The 24,613-nt window shown below is 36.0% G+C and overlaps 2 protein-coding genes across 26 annotated transcripts in view; one reads left to right on the top strand and one right to left on the bottom strand.

The window, feature by feature from the left end:
- Positions 1–18,695, top strand: part of ACVR2A (activin A receptor type 2A) — an 85,600-nt gene extending 66,905 nt beyond the window's left edge. For 3 of the 4 annotated variants that reach the window (XM_084998322.1, XM_084998321.1, XM_084998320.1), the window contains 7 exons: positions 276–419; positions 2,754–2,897; positions 4,650–4,795; positions 6,470–6,584; positions 9,952–10,090; positions 13,884–14,014; positions 14,938–18,695. In XM_084998322.1, coding sequence (XP_084854448.1) covers positions 276–419; positions 2,754–2,897; positions 4,650–4,795; positions 6,470–6,584; positions 9,952–10,090; positions 13,884–14,014; positions 14,938–15,132 — 1,014 coding nt within the window. In that variant the 3' untranslated portion in view covers positions 15,133–18,695. 4 annotated transcript variants of the gene reach the window in all.
- Positions 18,696–19,072: 377 nt separating this feature from the next.
- Positions 19,073–24,613, bottom strand: part of ORC4 (origin recognition complex subunit 4) — a 78,027-nt gene continuing 72,486 nt past the window's right edge. For all 22 annotated transcript variants that reach the window (XR_014829087.1, XR_014829086.1, XR_014829084.1 and 19 more), the window contains 4 exons: positions 24,335–24,443; positions 23,524–23,619; positions 23,371–23,438; positions 19,073–21,662 (listed from right to left, as the gene is read on the bottom strand). Coding sequence is in view for 16 of the 22 variants with exons in the window: in XM_084998721.1 (XP_084854847.1) it covers positions 21,474–21,662; positions 23,371–23,438; positions 23,524–23,619; positions 24,335–24,443 (462 nt within the window). In the remaining 6 variants the exon portion in view is untranslated. The remainder of the gene's footprint in view (positions 21,663–23,370; positions 23,439–23,523; positions 23,620–24,334; positions 24,444–24,613) is intronic.

Genomic DNA, 24,613 nt, shown 5'->3' with positions numbered 1-24,613 from the left:
TAGTGTCCTGAAGGTCACAGATATGTATAAATATATGTGTATAGCAATAATGTTGAATGTTATTATGAAAACTCTTAATTCAAGTTCCTTGCCTTGTGATCTTATAGATAATTAGTAATTCTTTAGAACTCAGTTTTGGCAAGATTGAATTTACTGTCATTTGTACGTGTTTACCATTTCTGTCAATTGATATTCCAGTATACTTTTTTCTGATATTTAGAAGTGATATGTATCAAGTGCTCCTTTTTAATAATATTATTATTATTTATCTATAGGACCCAGGACCACCCCCACCTTCTCCATTATTAGGTTTGAAGCCACTGCAATTACTAGAAGTAAAAGCAAGAGGAAGATTTGGTTGTGTCTGGAAAGCCCAGTTACTCAATGAATATGTGGCTGTGAAAATATTTCCAATACAGGTATGTTTGTACAGTTTTTTAACGTGCACTTTTTTTTTGCTTTAATTTTTTTTTCTTAGGGCCGCACCTGTAGCATATGGAAGTTCCCACACTAGGGGTCGAATTGGAGTTGTAGTTGCTGGCCCACACCACAGCCACAGCAATGTCAGATCTGAGCCATGTCTGTGACCTACACTGCAGCTCACAATAACGCCGGATCTTTAATCCACTGAGCAAGGCCAGGGATCCAACCTGCATCCTTGTGGATACCAGTCGGATTTGTTACCAGTGAGCCACAACGGGAACTCCATAATGTACATATATTTTTTAAAAAACGTAACTGGCTGGATCATTGTAACTCAGAAACAGTCTGAAAACACAAGCCACGTGTTTCAAGGTGGTTCTTTGTGATACTGGGGGAAGCAGTTAGCCCTTTTATGTCTGCCTTTTCATCTGAGAAATTAATGATACAACAGTCATATTTGTTTGGAAGGGTGGAATTACAATAAATGAGTACATAGGTGATCTTTTTAACAATAAAAACTCTGCAGAGATGCAAAGTGAAGAGGATTCTAATAAAATCATAATTCATTGTCTGAGTGGTTTCTTTTAATGTCCCACCGACATTATCAGAAAAAGCAAACAGAATAGTACAGAATTTGTTTTTGTTTTTGTTTTTTTAGGGCCACACCCACAGCATATGGAGGTTACCAGGTTAGAGGTCAAATCGGAGCTACAGCTGCCAGCCTACACCATAGCCACAGCAACATAGGATCCCTAACCCACTGAGTGAGGCCAGGGATCGAACCTGAAACCTCATGGTTCCTAGTCAGATTCGTTAACTACTGAGCTATGACAGGAACTCCCAGAATTTGTTTTAGAATTGCTCTTTGGAGGTATATGACCAAACTAATTCATTTTTGTCCTACTTTGAGTGTTTATGTAATGACTTGATATTTTGTTTGGTGAATTTTCAGAGGCAGTGACTCAAGACTGCAAATAATTGGTTTATTGTTGACCTGTTTTTCTTTTAGAGGGGGCCAACCTCATAAAACTCTGGTTTAATGTACCTCTGAGCTATTCTTAGTTTTTGTTTTGCTCCATTGGTGGTATAGATCTGTGATGATGCCTTTGTCCCTGTCTTCTGCGTGTACACACCTGTGGCTAATGCCATGATGGTATTGTGTATGGCTGAGTTTTTCTGATGTAGGCTCCACCCCTGAACCTACATAGTAGATCTTCCTTATTCCAAAATTCAGTTTCTTTGTCTTAATATACCTAAATTTTTGCACTTTTACCTCCTTGAAAGCCTGTTTCTTAAGAGTCAGACTTCTTTTTTTGGTAGCTGTGCAGATACTGTAAATTATGGTTCTCAGAGGAAGAGTCTGTTGTGCCAAGGTTCACCAAGAAAATCAGGGTTTTTATGTGAAGAAGCCTAAAAATTGGAGAAGGGCATTTGGGTGATATTAATGTAAAAGTAACAACAGTAACCTTATTGAATGGTTCTGTTGTGTAGACAGAGAGTACTCTACATATGTGAGTACTCAATGATATGTGTCCATATGTTACCTGTACATATAACACAACAACCCTGTGAGGCAGACACTACAGGTCCCGTTTTGCTAATGAGGAAAGGGAACGATCCTGTAACATGCCAAAGATTCTTAGTTTGGATTCAGAGGGTTCCTAACCATTATGCTGTGGTGTCTCCCACTTTTCATTATTCGCTCATTGTGAATAGATACTCATGCTTTTTAAGTAGGTATGTAATAGACATGGATCACTTACTGGCACAAATGAATCTGTAGTGTTTCACATTACTGTATTGCACATTTATACCCCATTGCTCTCTTATTGACTTTGCAAGGTATTCTAAACGTTATGTTAAAAATGTTTGATATATTGTTTGTCTTTGAAAATTGTTTTCTGTTTAGATGAAGTCATCCTCCCTGAATTTCATCTCTCAAGGTGATTATTCTTAATAGTAATGCAAGTAACTTTGCAACATGATGAAATTACGCTGTAATATTAACTCGTAAGCGGAATGTGTTGCCATTGTTAGATTTAGAAGTGCAGCCTTTCTGACCAACTACTGTATTTACAAATTAGAAACAGAAAAATTATGTTTGAGGGAATGGGGCAGGGCTGACATTTGGTATGGACCTGTTGTCAAAGTTGTTTTTTTTTTAAATTAAAAAACAGGGCAAAACAAAACCAAAAAATCATTTAATACTTAGCCATTAAAAAAAAAATTGCCTTAGAACCTACTTAAGTAATCTATTAGATATGGTTTATTTGCCTGTATTCTTTGCATTCTTACTATTCTTTTTTTTTTTTTTTTTTTTTTAACCGTAGGACAAACAGTCATGGCAAAATGAATATGAAGTCTATAGTTTGCCTGGAATGAAGCATGAGAACATATTACAGTTCATTGGTGCAGAAAAACGAGGTACCAGTGTTGATGTGGATCTTTGGCTAATCACAGCATTTCATGAAAAGGTAAAACTGCTTTCCTTTTTAACTCAGTAAAGTTAGAGTCGGCCTGCCTTCCTAAGGTTGGCTACAAAGCCCTCACTTTTGGGGGACTAGTATGTTGTTATAGGTGGTTGATATTTATAAATAAAAACCTATTTTAAAAATAATTTGTTTTAGGGTTCCCTTGTGGTGCAGTGGGTTGGGGATCCAGCGCTGTCGCTGCAGTGACTTGGGTTGTTGCTGTGGCACAGATTCGATCCCTGGCCCAGTTACTGTCACAGGTCGTGAGTGTGACCAAAAAAAATGTTATTTTAATAGAAAAATAAAGATGGAACTTTTTCACCTAACCCTCTACTTATATAATACTATTCTTTTGTCCCTGATTTCTTGTGCTGTCATGACCTCTCACAAATAATTATTTTAACATAGTCATTGCTTAGTAAATTTTATTTGCCATTTACCATTCACTTTTATTACATGAACCAGTTTTTCACCTTGAATTTTGTTTCTTAAAAATTCTTTTTTTTTTTTTTTTTTGTGTCTTTTTGCCTTTTCTTGAGCTGCTCCCATGGCATATGGAAGTTCCCAGGCTAGGGGTCTAATGGAGCTGTAGCGACCGGCCTATGACCAGAGCCCCAGCAAGGTGGGGTCCAAGCCACGTCTGCGACCTACACCACAGCTTATGACAACGCCAGATCCTTAACCCACTGAGCAAGGCCAGGGATCGAACCTGCAACCTCATGGTTCCCAGTCGGATTTGTTAACCACTGAGCCACGACAGGAACTCCTTTTTCTTAAAATTCTTTAATCAATGTTGCATAGTGACAAAACTGGGATCAGGAAATATATCTGATCTTTGATCTGTCACTAATTTGTAAGATAATTACCATGAAAACCTACTTGCTATTTTTCCTCAATTTTTCTACTTTCAGAGATGGTTTGAAAGTACACATTATTGAAGTAGGATATTGTGTTCTTCTTGGCAGTCAGTTCATCGTCAGAAAAATGTGGCTCTATTTTACTTCCCTTAATTCTTGACCGAAAGGTTGGCAGTTTAGATTAGTTGTTTTTGTGTTTTAATTTTTGGTGCTCCTACTCCTATGATGTAACATCTCTATGGTTAGTGTTTTATACGCACACATGTGCGCGCGCGCGTGTGTGTGTGTGTGTGTGTGTGTGTGTGTATGTAAATAAATATTTTCATTTATTTGCTTTTTAGGGCCACGCATGCGGCATATGGACATTCCTAGGCTAGGGGTTGAATCAGAGCTGCAGCTACTACACCACAGCCACAGCAGTGCAGGATACGGGTCATGTCTACAACCTGTACCGCATCTCACCACATCTACAACCCACTGAGCGAGGCCAGGGATTGAACCCGCATCCTCATGGATACTAGTCAGGTTCTTTACCACTGAGCCACAGCAGGAGCTCCTATAGTCAATATATTTTAACTTTTAAAATATTTTCTAAAATTTTAGATTTTCAGCTCTTCTTGTTTTTGAAATTTTTTTATACCTTTGGCTTCTAAATAGGAAAGTGAACAGCTGTACTTGTAGCAAATCTTTAAAGATTAGTGATATTCCTTTCAAATGTTCATTAATGCAAAATTTGAACCATTCTAGAAAGATTGCTTTTTGGATGTTATTCACCAAAAGGAAAGATATATTGCCTTCCATAAACACTTAAAAATAAAAAAGGAAAGTCTCCATACATACATGATTTTTGTCAAGAACGTAAGTTTTTTTTTTTTTTTTTTTTTCTCCCTTTCTTTAGGGTTCATTGTCAGACTTTCTTAAGGCTAATGTGGTCTCTTGGAATGAATTGTGTCATATTGCAGAAACCATGGCTCGAGGATTGGCATATTTACATGAGGATATACCTGGCCTAAAAGATGGCCACAAACCTGCCATATCTCACAGGTAGAGCTAAATTTATATTATTTTCTCCAGTAATTCTATATTTGTTTATTATTTAAACTTTCATTCCCCTGGGCTAAATTTATTTTTCCCCTAGTAATCTAATCTCATGCTAAAGGAGGCATTTGATATTCATTTGTTGTTTCAAGTTAATTTTGAGATTGGCCAGGAATTATTTTGGGTAATGTATATATTAAAATCATTATCAAAGTTTAATTATTAATTTGTTTTGTCTCATTTCTGAAAGCATAGTTAAGAATGATTTACTTCAAAGATGATTTTAATTAGGTGTTTAAGGGGGTATAATTCAGAGATTTTGAATATCTTTTTTGCTTGTTTTGAATGATAGTGTGATCATTTCCTGAGCTGAGGTGGAGGGAGGCATGATTTGAATAATTAGATTCACTGGATTTACTTTTTCAGTGAAAAAATACTACTAGGACCCAACAGTTGACATATCTTTACACAGGACAGTGTCAGTTCCTGTGTTAAACATGGGATTCAGTTTACCATTTTGTATTTAACATCCTTGAACATGGGATCAATTTGTCTGACATCTTATATTCAACTTAAAGATGGTTATTTGCAGTTAACTGATTCATTTAAAAGATAGTTGAGTGCCACCAGGCACTTTTTTAGGTTGCTGGGAGGTATTACTTTAAATCCAGTTCTAATGAAGATTCTGATTTTGAAAACCTTAAAGGACTTCCACCTCAGAAATAGCTCCCCTTCTCACCTTTCCATATGCAGTCGAACTGCCTCTTCCTGGATTTTTGCTTGCCTCACCCATCCTCTAGGGAACTAATCCTTTGGAACCCCCAGAGGTTATTATGAGTAGGGTCTCCAAAAACTGTTTGAGTCTAAGACTGGTTTTTTATAGCATTTGTGCTGTAAATATCCTCCTCTATCTCATGCTTAGTCTCTGTGTCTGTACACATAAATTTAACCATTGCTCACAGTGCAGATGTATTTAGCTGGGGTATAGTAATCTCTAGCCTGAAGCAGTTGAGGCTAGTATGTAAAGGAAGATATCTGATCACCTTAAAATAGTTACTTTTTTTGGAACACTAGGATACAGATGGAGCCATTATGTTTATGGTGAAAAATTTGTATGTTATATATTCCTAGAGATGCTTTTGTACAGCCAGGTTGGTAAATACAAGATCCATTAAAATATATATATATGGGACCATTCTTAAAATGTAGGCCTGTGCCAATAGACAAAAAGGCTCTAGTTCAACTACTATTTGAAAATTCTTTAATTTATTTTTTTAAATTTCAATTTCAATTAGAATTTCCAACTATAAACTCTGAAATATGCTTATTATCATAAAAAATAACAGTTTTATAATTAGTAGGTAGGATTGACATAAACAACACATAGGCTGACAGTTTTCTGGGATGGTAGCTCTTTATAAAACTGCTTTATGGAGAGAATTCCTTCTTACTGTCCATGTGATGAATAGGAGCTGGTCACTGTACTTTTGTGCTTCAAGCTATATGGAGATTTTGCTTAAGCTTTTTCTCCTGATGCCTTTTTCTGTATTTCATACTTAGAAAGTAGCAATTGTTTTATAGTAGTATATGTGGTCTCATTTCTTACTTTCAGTGAAAAAATTTAAAAGATAACTTGTTTAAACTAACTTTGAATACTTTGTCTATCCTTCTGTTTGCAAGGGACATCAAAAGTAAAAATGTGCTATTGAAGAACAATCTGACTGCTTGTATTGCTGACTTTGGGTTGGCATTAAAGTTTGAGGCTGGCAAGTCTGCAGGTGATACCCATGGGCAGGTAAGGATGCCAACTATAAACTGTAAGAAAAAATAATTCTGTCCCATATTTTCTTAGATGGTATATCTAGGATCAATTGTTCTAAAATTATCATGGTGGTTATTAAATCGGCATCTAATACAAAATGACTCTTTTAAGCATAGTTTGTTAAGTTTGCTGAGGAAGGTATTTTCATATAGTGGTGAAAGACTGTTAGGACCTCAAGTGGTTTAGATCAAGCAATTCATAGAACAACTTAGATTCACAGGATTCTAATTTTAAAACTAATCAAGGAAGAATTCAACACATTTTAATAGACTACATTCTTAGGGAGTTCTTAGTATTAACGCACTAGTTTTAACTTGTTAATTTTTTCACTATCTTAAGAGAAATGGAAGACTAATCATTGACCATTCATGCTACTTTGTATTAAGATCTGGTGCCCATTCTTCCAGACAATAATGATGATTTATTTCTCCTTGGTCTTTATTGCCTCCTTAACTCTTCACTTAACTTAATAGCTTTTCTCTGAGTCCTCTCCAGAGTTCAGAGCACTTGTAAGGCTCTGATCAAGGAGCCTCACTCTACTAGTCAATGTCTACACAAAAGATCTCAGCAATGGGAGTCTTTAAGGAAGAAGGCCAAAGAGGAAAAGAGCAGTATCTGTACTTTTTTTTCCCCTTAAAAACCGAGCTAGGAAAAGTGTTTTCAAACCAGTTACAAAGCCAAATGATTTTTCATAATCCTTATTTCATTTTCCAAATCATGCACGTTATTTTGATCATCTAATTTTCAGCTTTCTTCTTGCCCAGTATTGACCTCCAAGAACAAACCACAACAAACTTTGGCAGTATTAACCAATGATTTAAGAATTTAGTCAGCAGTCATAGTTCTAGAAAAGTTAACACTGAATGTATTTGAGAACAAAGGCAGTTTTGTGGAGAATATTACTGAGATGGGAGATTGTGGAGGAAGCCTGGAGCCAAACTTCTGAGCTGACTGTATGCTCATCATAAGATTGAATTTGTGACAATTTCTGCTGTGATGCAGTGGGTTAAGTATCAAGAATTGCTGCATCTGTGGCATAGGTCACAGATATGGTTCGGATTCAATACCTGGCTCAGGAACTTCCCTGTGCCTCAGGTTTGCCTGAAAAAGGAAAAAAGATTGAATATGGGGAAGAGTTTAATCTTTTGTACCTTATAAACATCTCCCTCTTTTTTTTTTTTTTTTCCTTCTTTTTGTCTTTTTGCCTTTTCTAGAGTCACTCGCGCGGCATATGGAGGTTCCCAGGCTAGGGGTCTAATCAGAGCTGTAGCCACCGGCCTATGCCAGGGCCATAGCAACACGGGATCCAAGCCGTGTCTGAAACCTGCACCACAGCTGATGGCAATGCCGGATCCTTAACCCACAGAGCGAGGGCAGGGACCGAACCCGCAACCTCATGGTTCCTAGTCGGATTTGTTAACTACTGAGCCACGACAGGAACTCCTCTCCCTCCTTTTTTTAAGAAAAAAATTGGGGAACTCTTTAATAACCTGTAATGCCTTCATGATCGGGTTACATGATGAGGGTAAAAATAAATAATAATGTATAACACATACATATATATATACACACACACATTTATAAAATACATAATAATAAATAATAATACATCACTGATTCAATGACTTTAGATTTCATGGACCAGAAAATTTCTGAAAATTTGTTATTACACATTTTATATACTACAAAGAACACTGGGAAAAATATTTTTATCTATTATCATCCGTTTATAGAAGAGAAGACATTTTACATTGAAAAGGTAGATGTCATTATTTCATAAGAACAGAAGTACTTTGGATGGCACATGTTTATCTTTAGGAGAAAAGTCAACTTTTGGGAAAAGCTTGCTTATAGTACAATGAAAATAGTTATTTAAAGTAGCAGAAAAGACAAAACTACTCTTTTTTCCTTTCTTGAAAGTGTTCTCTGTATTCAGTTAAAACTTGATCTTTAGAGTCTTAAGGATCTGTCCTTATTTTTTTTTAACTTTTCTGTTATATGTACATTTGCAGATAATGGCCCAATTTTGAGTCTGTAGATCACAGTCACTTAACAGTGGAGCTTCTGGGAGTATCAATATCTGGGCTGCTTCCTAGACCTACTAAAACTCAAATGGATTGTGACCCACCCCCTGTCTCACAGAAATTTTTAAAGCATTCATATATGAATCTTCTCAAGCACCAACCAAAGCTAGCTATACTAGCTTAGTAACCGTAGTAACATTACTAAGATATACCAAATTTTTAGGGATGGGTATTAGTAAAGAACTCCAAGATAGAATTCATGAAGAAAAAAATACATAGATTTTGTGCAAATAGAACTTTAAAAAGTTTATCCATCCTTTACTTGGCTAATTCTTTTTATTATTGTTTTAGTTTTGTTGGTTTTTTTTTTTTTTTAGTAGAGAGAAAGAGAAACTCTCTAAAAAGGATTTTTTTTAAATAAAAGATACATTTTCAAACTGTGTACAAAGGTACACAGTTGAAAATCCATATGATGTACAATACCAGGAGCTACCAGAATGCCCAGTTATATAAACTGTGGACTCGCATGATAATGATGTGTCAGTATAGGTTCATTACCTATAGCAAATGTATCACTATGGTGCAGAATATCCCTAGTGGGGAAGGTGTGTGTGTGTGTGTGTGTGTGTGTGTGTGTGTGTGTGTGTGTGTGTGTGTGTGTGTGTGTGTGTGTGTGTATGAAGGCAGGAGGAATATAGGAAATCTTCATTCTTTCAGTCAATTTTTCTGTGTAGTTAAAATTGCTCTAAAAATACTCTATTTTTTAAAATAGTAAAGATACCATTCTGTTGCCCTCCGTGCCAGAAGCATACAGCTGTTTTCTCTGTTCTAGCCTTCTCCCCACAAATAACCATTGTTCAGTTTTTTTTTTTTTTTTGTTTTTTGGTTTTTTTTTTGTAATTACTTGAAGAAGGGGGAAAGACTCAGCCTATTCCAACAAAATGTCTGTTGATATATCTATTAAGTGTACCCAGAAGGGATCTTAGTGTATATATTGCTCTGTTCCATGTTGTTTTCATCTTGCAGTATTTTCAGAAATCTTTCCATTTCAGTCTTTAAAGATTTTTCTCATGATTTTTTTTAGAGCTGAGTAATACTCTTATTTGTTTACGCAGTCTCTGCTGATGGATACTTCCGCTGTTTCCAGTGTCTTGGCTATGGTATTACTTGAAATGGAATAAAACTCTGTTGGTCATAATTCAGTTATCTTACCTGATATCAGACCATGCTTGGGTTTGATTCTTTCTACAGAATCATAAAATGTTAGCTCATAAAGTTAATAAATAAGTACTATTTGCTTTCAACATTTTTTTCAGGTTGGTACCCGGAGGTATATGGCTCCAGAAGTATTAGAGGGTGCTATAAACTTCCAAAGGGATGCATTTTTGAGGATAGATATGTATGCCATGGGATTAGTCCTATGGGAGCTGGCTTCTCGTTGTACTGCTGCAGATGGTAAGAGAACAAATATTTTTAAAATGATAAAATACCCATGTATATAAAGCGATGATTACACTCAAAGGTAATCTTTTAAAGTATAATTTTTTTTTAATAGACTCCAAGAGGTGGTAACTTAAAGAGAATGCAGGAAGGAGGGGATAGGGTGTGCAGGAGAGGAAAGGTACTGATACATATTGCTTCATAACCATTGCCAGATATTTTGCTGGGCACGTCACATACCTTTAGCTTATTTCCTAAAAGAACTTTGGATGTAGTTATTATCAGTTTTATATGTGAGGACTTTGACACTGAAATTTTAAGTAGAAATTAAGTAGTGTGTCTATTTTAGCCTAAAGGTGGTAATTGGTGAAACCTAGATTTGAAACTCTGATCCAGATGCAGGGAAAGGGCTGCTGCGTTGGTTAGGTACATGGATCCTGAGACACCTAAGAGTTAAAGCTCTCTCTTGGGTGAGAGGAGATGCATGTAGAGTTGAGGGATTTTGCCTTCCAGGACACTCATGCTGTCTGTGGAATACTACATTATATTAGCATTCTGTCCTCCATGACCCAGAACTGAGCATGTGTTATACCAAGGTTAGATACTGCCTCCTCAGAGCTTTGAAAGTCTGATTTGATGTAGACATTTTGTGAATAAAAGTTACATTCCTTATTAGCATAACACCTTGGCTCTAAGGGATTCCTAATCCTTGTTCTTATTACTTATGTCCTTGTTCAAGTCTTAGAAATATTTGCATTGATTGATTGTGAACCTGCATAATGTATTCCTGGTGTGACTGAAGTTTAGTGTTCTAGGTATGCTGTCTTTAGTGCTCCTCAGAAGTTCTCTATTCTCTTGAGTTATGTTACACTTTTTTGATTTTTGGAGGTTTTTTTTTTTTTTTTGGCTTTGCCTGTGATGTGCACAAGTTCCCAGGCCAGGGATCGATCCTTAGCCATAGCAGTGACAATGCCGCATTCATAACTGCTAGGCCAAAAGGAAACTTCTATGTTACACTTCTTGGATATGAGAATATAAGGCAAATTTTCCTGATTATTGAACTCCCTAATCAGTGTAAATTAGTTCAATCTGTTTTTTAAAATTTTAATTTATAAAAGATGATCAATTTAACCTATGTTTGTAAGAATATTTTGTGAGTACTATAATAGTTTCTCACTATAGGACAGGCTACCTCTGGTATATGAAACTTGATTCAGGGTACCTTTTAAAGAGAATTAGAAGCGAGTGCCATTCATTCATTCTTCCAAGATTAGAGATTTGGCGTGGGAGTGGATCCAACCTAAGAAAGGTTGAGCAATTTGTGTACAATTTTACCTTAAACATCTAAAGGAAGAAGAGTAAGCTGTTCTGTGTGTTTTGGCTCAAAGTGGAAGACAAAATGCATTTGTTAAATGCATTTATGGAGGCAAAAGTAGGTTAGATGGCAGGTGTTATAAAAAATATATATTTCTTAAGAATTTTATTAATGTGAACTCTCCAAAGCAAACCATTGGATAGTGTTATGGGGGATACACAAGTAATGTATAGCTTACTTAAGGTGATAAAACATATCTTGGGTAATTAACTCTGGAGTAAGGATGAATTGTCTAGTGCTTTTTTTTTTTTTTTTTTCCTAGTTTGTACATAACTGTTTTTAGATGAATGTGATACCTGAGAAATATAAGGGAGTGTTACAGGAATACCGAGGAGTGAGGAATTGCTTTGTGGGGAGGAGAGGTTATCCTGCAAGTTTTTACGGAAAAAAAAAAAAAAATAGATGCTTGCATTTCTTAAATGCCTCACATGTATTATGAAATACTTAATTGCAGAGTCAGGCATTCCTAACTTAAATCAGAAATTGAGACAGAGGGGACAGGGTGAACATTGCTGAAGTAAATGCTTTAAAATAATTTTTAATTATTATCAATAATAATAAAAAGGCATGTGCAAGTTCCGCGGCCAGGGATCGAACCTGCACCACACCAGCGACCTGAGCTGCTGCAGTGACAATGCCAGGTCCTTAACCTCCTGTGCCACAGGGGAACTCCACTTTTAAAATTTTTGGTGGCTCAGAGTTCCCATCATGGCTCAGTGGAAATGAATCTGACTAACATCCATGAGGACCCAGGTTTGATCCCTGGCCTCGCTCAGTGAGTTAAAGCATTGGTGTGAGCTGTGGTGTAGGTCACAGACACAGCTCAGGTCTGGCATTGCTGTAGCTGTGGTGTAAGCCAGCAGCTACAGCTCTGATTCTACTCCTAGCCTGGGAAGCTCCATATGCTGTGGGGGTGGTCTTAAAAAGGCAAAAAAGAAATTTTTTTGGTGGTTCAATTCCAAGCTTGTAAGCTACCCATCAGTGCTGGTGTTGCTGATCTGTGGACCACACTTTGAGTAGCCAGGGTTAAATAGACACCTTAGAATGTCACTGGATGTGCTCGAGTAGACTATCCAGGTATCAAGGATTCTTATATTTAGACAGGGTTAGATTAAGTTAGATGGCCTCCTTCATGATTCACTTTTTTTTTTTTTTTTGGTCTTTTTGTCTTTTTTTAAGGGCTGCACGCGTGGCATTTGGAGGTTCTAGGGGTCTAGTCGGAGCTGTAGCCACCGCAATGTGGGATCCCAGCCACATCTGTGACCTACACCATACCTCAGGGCAACACTGGATCCTTAACCCACTGAGTGAGACCAGGGATCGAGCCTGTGTCCTCATCGATGCTACTTGGGTTCACTAACTGCTGAGCCATGAGGGGAACTCCCATGATTCACTTTTTATAACTTATATTCTATCCAGGAGTATTTGGTGTGTTTCAAGAACTTGTACAAGCTTTATGTTTATTTACAGACATATCTGGTCACTGAAATTACTCATTAGTGAACAATTTCTGTCAAGGGGATACAGTATAGTGATTGAAAACACAGACTTTAGAGCTGTTCAGAGATGGATTCAAATCTCAACTCAGTCACTGAAAGCTGTATCCCTTTGTGCAAATTATGGAACTGTTGTTGGAGTATCTTATCTGTCAAATAGGGTAATGCCACCTTTGTTCTGTGAACATAAAATGGAAATAAATAATGTAAAGTTCTAGTCAGGGTAAGTGCTCATCAAATATTAGTTATTACCAACTCTTAACTAAATTTCCATATTTGAGTATGCCTACGAAAAAAAGGAATCATTATTTTCTTGAATGAATCCTATCTGTAAAGGCATATTCTGACTTGTTGGGAACCCTGTTTGGAGAGTACATTTGTGATTTTTTTTTTTTTAAATAAGTATTTGGAAGCTGTTGTGAGGGCTGCGAAGAGGTGTGACCCTGAGGTACATAATTGCTCAGGAGGAGTGCGTGGGGGTTTAGGCATGTCATGGAATAAAGATGGTATAACAAATTGAACCCAAAGTCTTCAGAGATGAAACCACTGCTGTTTACAGTTTGATCTGACTTATAAGAGGTTCGGGTACCTTAAAGGGATATTATGTTCTGGATATGCAGATATCGATGGTATCCTATGTCCTGTATAGAGATAGGCTTCGTTACACAACAGAGGAGAAGAAAGTTCCTTCCACAGTCCCTAGCAGGGTTACATGCCAACTTACAGACTTTTTGCTTTCCCCTAAATTAAAGTTTGCATCAATCACATTGTGGTATAGGTACAGTTGAGTTTGTTTTTCTCGTCATCCTAGCACCTGACAGTTAGGAAAAGGTGTATGAAAGACTGTTTTAGAAAGCTTGTTCCAGTTTAGAAGGCAGAAAGACCCGAATTAAAATGATTCCCCCCCCCCCCGCTTTTTTTTTTTTTTTAATTTCAGGACCTGTAGATGAATACATGTTGCCATTTGAGGAGGAAATTGGCCAGCATCCCTCTCTTGAAGACATGCAGGAAGTTGTTGTGCATAAAAAAAAGAGGCCTGTTTTAAGAGATTATTGGCAGAAACATGCTGTAAGTTATACGGTTAGCTTTTCACTTGAATTTTCAATAAAAAATGCTTTTTGGAGGAATAGTTTATATCTCTGTACATTTCTCTTTTTTCTGGGAGGATTTTCCGAGATGATCTTCATACAGGTCATTCTATACTAGAGTTGCAGAAACAGCAAAATTAAGGCTATGTCTTATATACTTAGGAGAGAGATGGTGAGGTCATAGAGCCTTAAGGGCTCTCACCTTTATTGTCCTGTGCAGATAAGTATGTCCCTTGTGGGGAAAAGGGGTGCCTGCCTCTGAGCCAGTGGATAGTTGGGTAACCCTGCTGATCACCACCTGCCCATATGATGTCATTAAGTGAAGCACCCAGTTTTCTCCTCTCCATAGCAGTTTTTACGTTTTGATTTGGGATTGAATGATTCTCAAGCTCTTAAGAACTTAAGAGACTAGGTAGGTGAAGGCTAGAACAATATTACCCTGGTTATTTTAGGCTAGATATAACTAGAAACATGTATAAAGCCAGGTAGAGAATCCCTGAGGATGGCTTTATAACCTTTTTTCTATTTAACTGCAAGGTAAAGATGCTGATATTAATGGAGAAAACAGTAAAAATTGGCTAGACCTCTTAAAGCCTTGGTTTTGAATCTGGCTCAAAACCAGATTCAATTACCTGGTTTATGAACAATGGATAGGGATTTTGGAAAACAAAACAAAACAAAAAACCGAATCACTTGCTGTGATAGCTTTCCACTGCTAAGAAAAAGTTGATTTCTCTTAGTGCTTTTCTCAAAAGTGAATGTTGATAAGTATCATCAAACTTGGGTAATCTTGAAACTTTCTTTAACCCACAAAAATAGCAGTTTCTTTAGGAAGATTGTATTCTATTTCCTAATAGAAAACAAAAAAATACTGTGGTGTTTCAATGTGTTTTTCCATTTTAGGGAATGGCAATGCTCTGTGAAACAATAGAAGAATGTTGGGATCACGATGCAGAAGCCAGGTTATCAGCTGGATGTGTAGGTGAAAGAATTACTCAGATGCAAAGACTAACAAATATCATTACGACAGAGGACATTGTAACAGTGGTCACGATGGTGACAAATGTTGACTTTCCTCCCAAAGAATCCAGTCTATGATGGTTGCACCATGTGTACACACTGAGAAACAGGACTCTCAACTGGAGCTGCTGAGCTAATGAAACTGCTTACAGTTTATTTTCTGTGTGAAATGAGTAGGATGTCTCCTGGACATGTCAGAAAGAAGACCCTCATTTCAAAATGTGGCTCTGGGAGACTTACGGCATTGCCTGTAGCAGAGACATGAAGGACCTGAGACTAAGAGAAAAGTTGCAGACTCTATAAAGAAACTTTTGAAAAAGTGTACATGAAGAATGTGGCCCTCTCCAAATCAAGGATCTTTTGGACCTGGCTAATCAAGTGTTTGAAAAACTGACATCAGATTTCTTAATGTCTGTCAGAAGACACTAATTCCTTAAATGAACTACTGCTATTTTTTTTTAAATCAAAAACTTTTCATTTCAGATTTTAAAAAGGGTAACTTGTTTTTATTGCATTTGCTGTTGTGTTTCTATAAATGACTATTGTAATGCCAATATGACACAGCTTGTGAATGTTTAGTGTGCTGCTGTTCTGTGTACATAAACAAAGTCATCAAAGTGGGGTACAGTAAAGAGGCTTCCAAGCATTACTTTAACCTCCCTCAACAAGGTATACCTCAGTTCCACGGTTGCTAAATTATAAAATTGAAAACACTAACAACATCTGAATAATAAATTGACCCATGTTTTGTAACAAGGTATTACAAATTCACTGTGTTATTTAAGAAAAAAAGGTAAGCTATGCTTAGTGCCAACAGTAAGTGGCCATTCGTAAAGCAGTGTTTTAGCTTTTCTTGTGCTAGCTTGTGATGTAAGGAAAAAAAAGTGCTGTATTTTGAAATGAAAAAAAAAGGTGTCTTTTTACCTTTTCTCCCACATTTTAAAGCTTCATCTTATATCCAGTTCCCAAAATATTGCACACTTTCCTATGTATGTTTTTGGGTGTGTTGTGTTTGGGGACTATTTGAAAATTTAAAGCATGGTTTAAATTTTTTTTAAGTGAGCTGTGACACTGGAAAGCTCTTCGTTTTTGTTCTTTTGAAATAGTTTTTTTTTTTTTTTTTCCTATTTATATATGTAAAATTGTAGTGTGTTTCTTTTTACCAGTGTGTGGGACATTCTTTATCACTGTTTTAGGATCACCTCAGGAAGTGTCATTACCCAAAATTCCTCACTCTCTGCTTTGAGACTTTATCACTATATTTCTGCTTGGTGCCATCTTGTCAGGGTAATATTTGATGTCTGTGATATGTCAAGAATCATCCTAGGGTAGAGGTTTAAAATTTTAAGCACAGATTTCAGATGTTACTGCTTTAAAATAAATCAGGGATAACAAGTTAAACTTATAACTTAAAATATGCAACGACATTTAGAGGTAACCAATGTTGATATAGGTAACATACCTTAGCCTCTTCCTACAAATTGCTTTCACAACTAACACTGATATTAATTTAGCATAGTTCATGCCTTATCCTTGATAAGATGAAATTGATGGTAGGTAGGTGCCAAAGTGCTTTTCAAAACAATATTACATTAGAAATATAATTGGATTCTTCTTCAAATTTATACAGGCCAAAGTAAAATATTAATTTCCTGAATTTCTAGATTACTGACCAACAAACAGCCAGTATTATGGTATGTACTTTTGTCAGGTCATTTTAAAATCCATACATTGATTTTATAAAAGTATTTTTTACATGTCATTATCAGGAGCTCACTGTGAATGTGTTATATTCAAATGGCTGTTTAACCACACAGTACACTACATTTTACATATAACATGCACTTAATCTCTGGGAATAGTAAATTACATTATAAATCATACATCGGTCAACAGACTCCAAGCAGAGAGGAAAGAAGAGTAACAGCATTGTTGTCTGTGTGCCACACACCGTACAGAACTTCGTGCTCTTGGTCACATGTATCCAAGGTTTTGTTGTATTTCTAAGAATTCCCATTTCAGTGTTGAGTTTACCTTTATTTCAGGAAGTACTTGGCTTCTCACTTTCTTGATTTGGTTTTGCTTCCACTTTGATAATCAAGAAGGGAAAATAATGAGAATGTTCATACATGAAAATTGTTAATCTACTGAAGACTAATTTCTGTCTGTTCTGAACATTTAATCATGTTTTTAAAAGTTAAAAAAAATCAAAAGAAAAACAAGGAATATGATGAATGTTTGGCTTATGTGAACACTTAGAGATAAATTTTTTAAGACTAGTTATTCACAAAATAAAGTTTTCTCTTCATGTTAGAAAAATTTTTTTAGAAATCCCGGGGATTGTACCCAACTCTAGCTAGCCAGTTTTAAAACTTGTATCCTTTTGAGAACTATATTGATAGAAAAATACTTTTTATAAGCAGTAAAATAAGAATGTTCCAGTGACTACCTGTTCTGATAACTAGTCTTGTTAAAACTTTCTTTTGCAGGGCATTTTCTTTCATGTTTGGTTTACAGTCAGTGTAGAGCGGGCAAGTTAATAAAAAAGTTTGAGCTTGGGATACTGAAAAAAAGATCAAAGAAAGAAAAATGGTGACTTCTTTGTTTTGGGGTAAACTGGGACCCCAGTAATTTTTTCCTCATGTGTATGGTGCTCCTTATGATTCGTCTTGTATTTTGCCTTTATGACACTCGTCAGAACTGCTGCTCTAACTATACTCTTTACCTTGCCCAGATCTCCGTGTAAGGAATGCTTTATGAACAACTGCCATAGGACTGATGGATTAACCAGTATTTGGCTTTATTTGAAGTCTATGCCCTGCACAGCTCTTGTATGTATTTTAGATGCTAGGAAGTTTTTAGCATGTGATGTGTGATTCTTGTTTGAATGTTTATTACAGGTACCTTGTGAATTCCAGAACAGAGACTGTGCCTCACAATTGTTGGTCCCATGAACTTGCACTATCTTTAGTGGTAATGTTTTGAAAATACAATCAGGAAAAAAAAAAGTTTGGAACTTAAAAATTAATCATATATCATGAAATTAAAAAGAATCTCTTCTTCCCGTTTCCTTACTCCTACGAAATAGCTACATTTAAGTCAAACGCAGGAGGTAGGGAAAAAAATCCTGGCCAGAGGATAGGTTAGTGGAGTAAATTGATTACAGTTAAAAAAAAAAATGCTTCACCATAGATATTTTCCTGTTTCTCTTTTTTACCTTTTTAAAAATATTACTTTTTAGGGACATTTGGTATAATATGCATAAAATTATTTACTGACTTATGGGCAAAATGATACAAGTAGCATCTTGATTGAACATCATTTACCTCAGATATTCAACCAGCAGTACATTTTTTATGCAGTCTCAACCATATCCTATTTGTTACCTCTCTCAAAATATTGGTAAGTAATTATTTTAGCTTTACTCTGTATTTCTTGTCAGTGTTTTGGGCACAGGTTGTTGTACTACTGTCAAGTTGTACTTGCTATTTTTTCTGCAAGTATTTAACAGAAAGTTAAAAAAAAGAAAAAAAAAGTCCCATAAAACCCCACCTTGGGTAAGTGATTGTTAAATATTGTACAAATAAAATGTATGCTATCCCCATTCCATTCCCAAATTAAATAAAAAAAACATGGTATAATTTGTATATGCAGTTTTTCTTTAGTTATAAGTTCTTAAACAGGGAAACAGATTTATAATTTATAGTAAGGCTTACACCTTGAGATGTGCAAGAATGGGGATAGTGGTGAAAGCGAGGTTTGTCAGTGGTGGCACTTGCCGCCTCTGTTGTATAAGCAGATTGTATTCCCACTAAAGTAGGTTCTGCCAATTTTAATGAGAGGCTATAAATGGCCCTTGTTACTTTCTCTTTTCTTCCATAGATTTTAAAAATGTGGCTTAGGCAAGTAGACATCAGAGATAAACTACATTTCTCAAATATTTGTGTTTTACCCACTGAACTTAAAATTTCTGGTATTTTCATATAGGGTAGTCAGTAAGAGTCATCACCAAGAAAACTAGTTTTCATTTACATTTTTAATGTTGCAAAATCTTTTACTTATCCCCTGGCTTTCCAAGAAAATGGGGCTGGAAGAGCCCCACCTTATCACATTGAGTGTCACAGTTCACATCAATGGATTCTCAGTTTTTTTAGGATAAAGGTGAAGGAAGGGGCAACACTTAGGTTAAGGTGGTTTGAAAGAAACTGCATTGTCCTCTAAACCTAATGAAAACGTAAACCATGGAGGAATCTACATGGAATTTCTATAGAAAGACCAAAACTGTTTCTGCAAAACAGATTTCTTCAGGGAGTTAATAGTATATAATCAACATATAGCTCATTTTGATATGGTAAGTTCGGACCAACAGGTCTTAATGCCTCAGAGCCATTCACATGCATGTCCACAAAGTTGGAGAGGCTTTGTTTTCTTTTGCTTAGATCCTATTTTTGGTGGGAAACTGCACTGATGCCTCTAACACTCCTCCTTACCCACTTTTTAATTGTTTGATTGTGCTGTTAATAGGGTACATTCCCCCTCTAGTAAATGAAAAAAAATCTTTAAGCCTTACTGGTTTACATTATTTTCAAAAGTTTTTTACTAGGCTTTTTTCAGATTTGGTATTTATTTTATTGATAGTTTAAGCACTTTAAATATATTTTAGCTTCTTTGTATTAAGGAATATGGAAAGGGGGAATATCAACATTCCTCCTCGAGAAAAATGCCTTTGGAATGTGGACATATGCTTCATTTGACTTGCTAACCTATTTTTTCTAGTTTGCTTTGTAACTCTTTCACTGATGTCGATGGATCTTCTCTGCCTCTTATGTGGCCAAGGCTCTCAGTCTTTTAGTGACATCTTAAATTGATAAAAATTTGCAACCCTCCAGCCAGTTCTTTATGTGCTCTTATAGTCAGTGCCTTTAACGAAGAGGGTACTTCCCTAAACAGCTCAGGAAATTTTTAAAAGGGATAATTTTAGCTCAAGTGCAGATTCCTTGCTGCTGGTAATGGTGATGCGACTGCGGTATTTTGGCAAAAAAAAAAAAAAAAAATCCCCTAAAACTTGTAGACTACTGCACAGAACCTGTATGCATGCCTTAGCTTTCATGGGACTCTGCTGAAAAGTAAATGACAATGATGTGAAGACAGAAGGCAGGGAAAGAATGCCTATGTATACAAAGGATCGGGTGCAACTACTGAAGAGCTATTTTTAAGCTCAGAAATCTTACACTCCATCCTAAGCACAATACCTCTTAAAAATGAAATCATTTCTTAGAGTGTCCTTTCAAAAATACATGGTAAGGAATCCATTACTGAGCTTCAGGTCTTAACAGCAGGGGCTCTGTTGTTAACAAAACATGAGTTGGATTCCAGGGTCTGACTGTCCTCTGGACATGGCCGCTACTAAGTTACTCATCTGTAAACAACAGTAAATATCATAGGGCCTATGACAGTTAAAAAGATTACTAAATGCACAAGGATGGGGACTCTGTCTTTTGTAAACCTTTCATGAAAATAAGATATTCTTGAATAAATGATGTTATTAACACTTAATAAATGTTTGTTAAATTTCACTTCAAACATATATCCGATTAGTTCATGAATTCTTGAATTTATAAGGTGATGCTATGCCATTTCCACATTCCTCTTAGGACTTTACTTTTTGATACAAATAGCTTTAGTTAACATTGTCATATTCTCCTTATTTGTAGAAGTGGTTTTACAGAAATTTTCTAAAATGCCTGTCAAAAAGACAAATGCTAGTACCATTGGCCTGGCATAGACCCAAGAATCTGCATTTAAAAACATCCCACATCTATCTTCTGTAGAGGGTAGGAGTACCATATTAAGTCTGGAAGAAAATGTTCAAACTTTTGGCTTTTTTTCTTCCATGTGAACGATCTTCTAGCCAAACTGGTCATCTCCTGAACTCTTAGAAGACCTGAGTCTGTGATAGAATCCAAAATTTCCATGAATACAGAAAAAAATGCAGCACCTCCTCCCAGTGGGCCAAAAGATTACTCAACACCTCAACTCTTACCATTGCTCTTTTACTGCTTTGTTTAAGGTATGTAAAAAATCCAGCTGCTAAATGAGTTGAACTTTTCAAATGTACCATATACATACTTCACAAGTGTTAAATAAGCATATGGTTCAATGCCTAAAATAGTCACATTTATTTTTTTTTTTTGAACAGCTACTTATAATCTAAATCACTGGAATTATAAATCATGTAACTGCTCATGATTTAAAGGCAAGGCAAGCTATGCTACTACATGTGTAACAGTTTCCCATTAATATAAAAATACTTCTTTATAAATGTAACAAAAATGTAATAACATATCTTGTTAAAGGACAATAGCTTTTAGTTAGCTTTTAGTAAGCCAGGAATTCCATAACCGAAGCCATGGTGATATTCATAACCAGCTTAGTGAGGATGTTGCCCATTGCCTAACATCTGTAGGACAGTTAGGATATTTCTGTAAAGCATTCATAATTTGAGTATTGTCCAAAAGCAGTTTCATCAGCTGGTACTCCCTCTGTGCATTTACTGTCGTTCTTTCAATGGGCCTTATTAATTCTAATTGTTGTAAGTGTTCAAAAGCCTGAAAGATGAAAGAAAAATAGTTTAGGTTGAATAGGGAAAGTAATGTAAACAACATTAACACGGAGAATAGTCAGTGTTTTGGTCAGTTGTGGAATAAAGTACCAGGAAACAAAACTTAATAGATGCCAGTAAGGTTCAAAAAACAATTCTCATCAACCTCATAAAAACTTCATACATCATGTGAGGCAGCATCAACATACATAGTTATCTGTCCACGCATCTCTGAATGTAAACAGGGCAAACTTAATTCAGTGTGCAGAATATGGTTTTTGTTCCTAACTTCATTCGATATCATATCTCCTAGTACTTAAGATCTGATAAAACCAGTATTCCCTTTCTTTCTTTCTTGTAAATTTAGGACCACCCACCTGCATATGGGGGTTCCCAGGCTAGGGTCAAGTCAGAGGTTCAGCTACCAGCCTATGTCACAGCCACAGCAACACCAGATCCGAGATGCGTCTGCAACCTACACTGAAGCTCACAGCAATACCAGATCCTTAACCCACTGAGTGGGACCTGGGATTGAATCTTCATCCTCATGGTTGCTAGTCAGTTTCATTTTACCACTGAGCCACAATGGGAACTTGAAGACCAGTACTTCTTGACTAATTGCTGAGGTTATTGAAGTTTGCATTTAAGTTTTGCTCCTACCTTTTTAAGATTTGGCTGGGTGAAAGCTTAATGTAGCTATGAAAAGAGAGGGAGGCAGGAGAAAACCCCTAGGAGTACACCTGTTGAACTGATCCTATAAATGATTCAGCAGAATGGTATAGATATAGAGGAAAGGACAGTTTCCTGTTTCCCTAGAAGTCTGACAGAGACCTCACTACAACCTGTTGAAAAATTCCTTCAGAGTTCCCATTGTGTCTCAGTGGAAACAAACCCAACTAGTATCCATGAGGATACATGTTCGATCCCTGACCTTACTCAGTGAGTTAAAGGATCTGGTGTTGTGCATGAGCTGTGGTGTAGGTTGCATATGCAGCTTGTTGCTGTGGTTGTGGTGTGGGCCCTCAGCTGTAGCTCTGATCTGATCCCTAGCCTGGGAACTTCTATATGCTGCAGGCATGGCCCTAAAAAGCAAAAAAAAAAAAAAAAAAAAAAAAAAATTCCTGTAATGATTATAGGTTGAAAGATTTTTTGATATATTAAACAAAATTTATTTTTCAAGTTAATTTCACCTTTTTCACTTTTTTGTTGCTATTAGAAAAATTACATAAAGCTACATTATGTGGTTCACATTATATGTCTGGTGACAATGTATCCTAGAATAAAGTTTCTCAGGTTTTAAAATTCATGCCCCACTACATCTTTCTCTATATACCCTCATAAGTCAATGAGATTTTGACTTATTTTCTTAATGACTCATTCTGTCGCTTTTACTGCTGAGATTATAAAGCCAACCCTATGACTGTAAGGGAATAGGGTTATATCTGTGTTATGAGACAGGCTGTAAAGAGTGATGCATCTGCTAGGAAGAGACAGTAGAGGGCAGTATATTGCCACAAACTAAAACAGAACTGGCTGCATTCTTCAGAATTATTCAAACATTTCATTTTTAGTTTTATTTTTGGGGTCTGTTTAGAAAAAAAATCCTATGATAATAGCTAATATTTCAAAATTAATGAAAGTATGTTACATACACTCAAATTAGATGTAAAAATGTAACTATCTGCAAAAGAATAATAGCAAACTTAAAACCCTACCTTCATGACAACAGGTTTCTCAAAATTGTAAACAGAATGGGCCTTCCTTTGAACAAACTTCTGAAACTCTGTACAGAAAGCAATGACAACATTAGTACCTTCAAATAAGCAGTGGGGTAGAGTCAAAAAGGAACTACTAAAGTTTCATCTCACCATTATAAACCATTTGAAAATTAAAGGGCTCCTCTTCATAGATGTCATTTAAATGTTTCATCGCTATGATAAGACAGATTTCCAAGACTGACAGACCTATAATAAAAGGAAGACAAACTATGAATAGTAGTTTATTTACTGACATATAATTTTAAAATAACTGTCCTCCAAATAGAAAGGTAAAGTCAAAGATCATGGTTTTGAGGGGTGAGAAGTCAAGACATCCCCTAGGTTCAAACATGTTTCAGTCACTATATAATCTTAAGCAAGTTATTCAACCTCCCAGAGCTTAACTTTCATATACGTAAAACTTTCAGAGATGTTATAAGGATTAGAGATAATATTATCAAACACTCAGCATATGGCCCACAGTAAACACAACTAGAGCTGCAATTAGGTAACTTTAAATAGCTTTAGGGCCCTTGATTATTCAGAATCTCTAATCCCCTGGAGATTATATCTTAGTTTGTTTTTTTCCTAGAGAGAAGGTTCATTAGATTCTCAAAAGGGACAACGAACCCCAAATGGCTAAAAGCCAATGCTCCTCTGTAGCATTTGGTGTAATGAGAATACCTGCAGTAAAGTCTTAGCTGGATTTCCAATGTGACAAGGGAGGCTGAGCATCAACTTTCTCTCATTTTAAATGGGAATAATAATAAATATTTTTAAAAGGCTGAGTTAAAGGATATATGGATATAAAAGTATTCTGTATACAAAACACTATATCCAATATTAATTATAATTTTGAAAAGCATACCATTATATAAACTCAAACTTATTTTAAAAACTACTAACCAAGCAGGTTTCTTACCATGTACAATATTTGCTTTAGAGTCCATGCTACACAGCTGGTTTGCCTCCATCAGATCTGTTGCAGTCATAAAAGGGTGTGATGGTGTTACACGATTTAAAGCAAGCATCTAGGGAAATACAGATCAGAAAAACAACTGCATGTTATTTGGGCATTTTAGAAATATTACTAAACAAAACTATTTAGAGTTCTGGAAGACTAAATATTAATGTTTGAGAAAGATATTCTCATCTTTAGCTCTATTAAAATACAGCATTTCAAGTCACATGCCATATAACT

The sequence above is a fragment of the Sus scrofa genome, chromosome 15 (assembly GCF_054392235.1).
Source record: "Sus scrofa isolate SSC_HxYL_T2T_F1_AM1 chromosome 15, Sscrofa_HxYL_maternal_Yorkshire_Landrace_v2.0, whole genome shotgun sequence".
Taxonomy (NCBI): domain Eukaryota; kingdom Metazoa; phylum Chordata; class Mammalia; order Artiodactyla; family Suidae; genus Sus; species Sus scrofa.
The sequence above is the reverse complement of the archived record's forward strand: the minus strand, read 5'-3'. Positions and strand labels throughout refer to the sequence as shown.